We start from the raw sequence: 1,755 nt of genomic DNA, 5'->3' as shown, positions 1-1,755 counted from the left end.
ACCTCAGCTCCTCGACCCTCCAGGAGCCTGCAGCCTCTGAGCCGGTCCTCGGAGGGGAGAGGAGCCATGCCTGGCCATGTCCTATGTCAGAGCAAAGACCGCCATTTGGTCATAAGTCAGCCCCACACGTCTCCTGGCTGACGCTGCCCTCGTGGGTGAAAAGCCAGAGAGGAAAGGAGAACGGCTCCCTCCTCTCCCGCCCCCCACCCAGCACCTACAAGCCAGAAGCCAGCACAGTCCCGCTGTGACGTATGCCCAGTGTTTCCCCCTCTTCCTGTGGGATGAACGAAAATGCAAGATGGCTCAGAATAAGTGGCAGGAGCCTGACCGGTTTGGCTCAGTGGACAGAACGTCAGCCTGCGGACTGAAAGGTCCCAGGTTCGATTCTGGTCAAGGGCATGTACCTTGGTTGTGGGCACATCCCCAGTGGGAGGGGATGTTTCTCTCTCGTTGATGTCTCTATCTCTCTCCCTTCCTCTCTGTAAAAGATCAATAAAACACATTAAAAAAAAAAAAAGAGTAAGTGGCAGGAAATGACCTTCCCTTAGCTCTGGGCACAGTGCCAGCACCTGCACCTCACCCTGATGGAAGCAGGGAATTAGCGGGAGCCGGGAAGGTTTGCTAAATCAATCACAGGGTGCAGCAGCAGCAAGCCTGCTCCTGGGCCAGAGGTGCTAAGGGCCATCTGAAGCCCGCGGGTGGGAGGCTACCCAGTGTGGGTTCCATAGCCATCGCCCACGAAATAAGCTGCTACGAGAAGTCAGGCAGAGCCCAGAGGCCTGGCCGGCACCCAGAGCGGCCGCACTGAAGCCACCTGCCCGCCCCAACCCCACGGGCTTCCCTGACCTTCAAAGTTGAGGTTGGCCCCGTTTCGCAGGAGAACATCGGCCGCCTGGGTCAGCCCCAGCTCGGCCATCTTCAGCAGCGCGTTGCTCACGCCTTCCTGGTAGAACGGGGAGTGGGCCTTTCTCTCCAGAAGCTCGGTGAGCACAAGCAGCCGGCTCTCCTCGCTGGGCACATAGCGGGGCCTGGCGGGAGAGAGGTGGGCCAGCTGAGGGTCCTGCTGTCCTCACACCGCCCCCCCCCGGGGGGCAGGGCCCTGGCTCGGGGGCAGAATTTCTCTTTGGAAAAGCTCAGTGGGTCAAGCCAGGTTTTAACTGGAGCAGCCTCCGCAGGTTTGCCGAGAAGGACCGGACGTCTCCAGCCTCCTTCCAAGGAGGGGAAGAGATCCTGGCCCCTGCCTGGGGTACGGAGCCGCACACCCTGGGCTGCTGGGACGGAGGGGAGCCTGTGGCCAGGAGCAAGAGCCAGACACTGACAGCCCTTCCTCAGGCACCGACTGTCCCTGAGCTGAGAGGAAACCCCCGCCAGGCAACCCAACCGCCAGGGCAGGCGGCAGCCCGCCCTCCCTGCTCACCCTGCTCAGGGGACCATCCGTCTGCGGGGCTTTCCCGGGCTTCACACCCCAGCCCCAACCCTGCGACCCCCCAGCACACTGACCACTAAGAACCGCCATGACTGTCCCTAGAAGCCAGACCCTGGGACAGTCCTTCCTGTAACTCCTTCCCAGGCCGCCATCTCCTCCTCTTGGCCACGCTTCCCTCCCCACGGGTGCCCCCCACTCCCGCCCCGCCTTAGTCTCACCATCTGCACCCCTTCAATTGTTGGGATCAAGTCTCACCCTTACTGCCTGGGCAGGATCCCCACAGCCCCAGAGAGCCAGCGCCCATGGGTGCCGGGCAGCAACCGCCGGGA

The 1,755-nt window shown here is 62.2% G+C and overlaps 1 protein-coding gene across 1 annotated transcript in view; it reads right to left on the bottom strand.

Moving 5' to 3' along the window:
• ASB6 (ankyrin repeat and SOCS box containing 6) overlaps window positions 1-1,755 on the bottom strand; it is a gene marked incomplete at its 5' end in the record, with an annotated part of 14,989 nt that overhangs the window by 2,714 nt on the left and 10,520 nt on the right. The window contains one exon of the mRNA XM_015567028.1: window positions 847-1,028. Coding sequence (XP_015422514.1) covers window positions 847-1,028 — 182 coding nt within the window. The remainder of the gene's footprint in view (window positions 1-846; window positions 1,029-1,755) is intronic.

Source organism: Myotis davidii, unplaced genomic scaffold (genome assembly GCF_000327345.1).
Source record: "Myotis davidii unplaced genomic scaffold, ASM32734v1 scaffold142, whole genome shotgun sequence".
Classification (NCBI taxonomy): domain Eukaryota; kingdom Metazoa; phylum Chordata; class Mammalia; order Chiroptera; family Vespertilionidae; genus Myotis; species Myotis davidii.
This window is presented reverse-complemented; position numbering and strand designations above follow the sequence as displayed.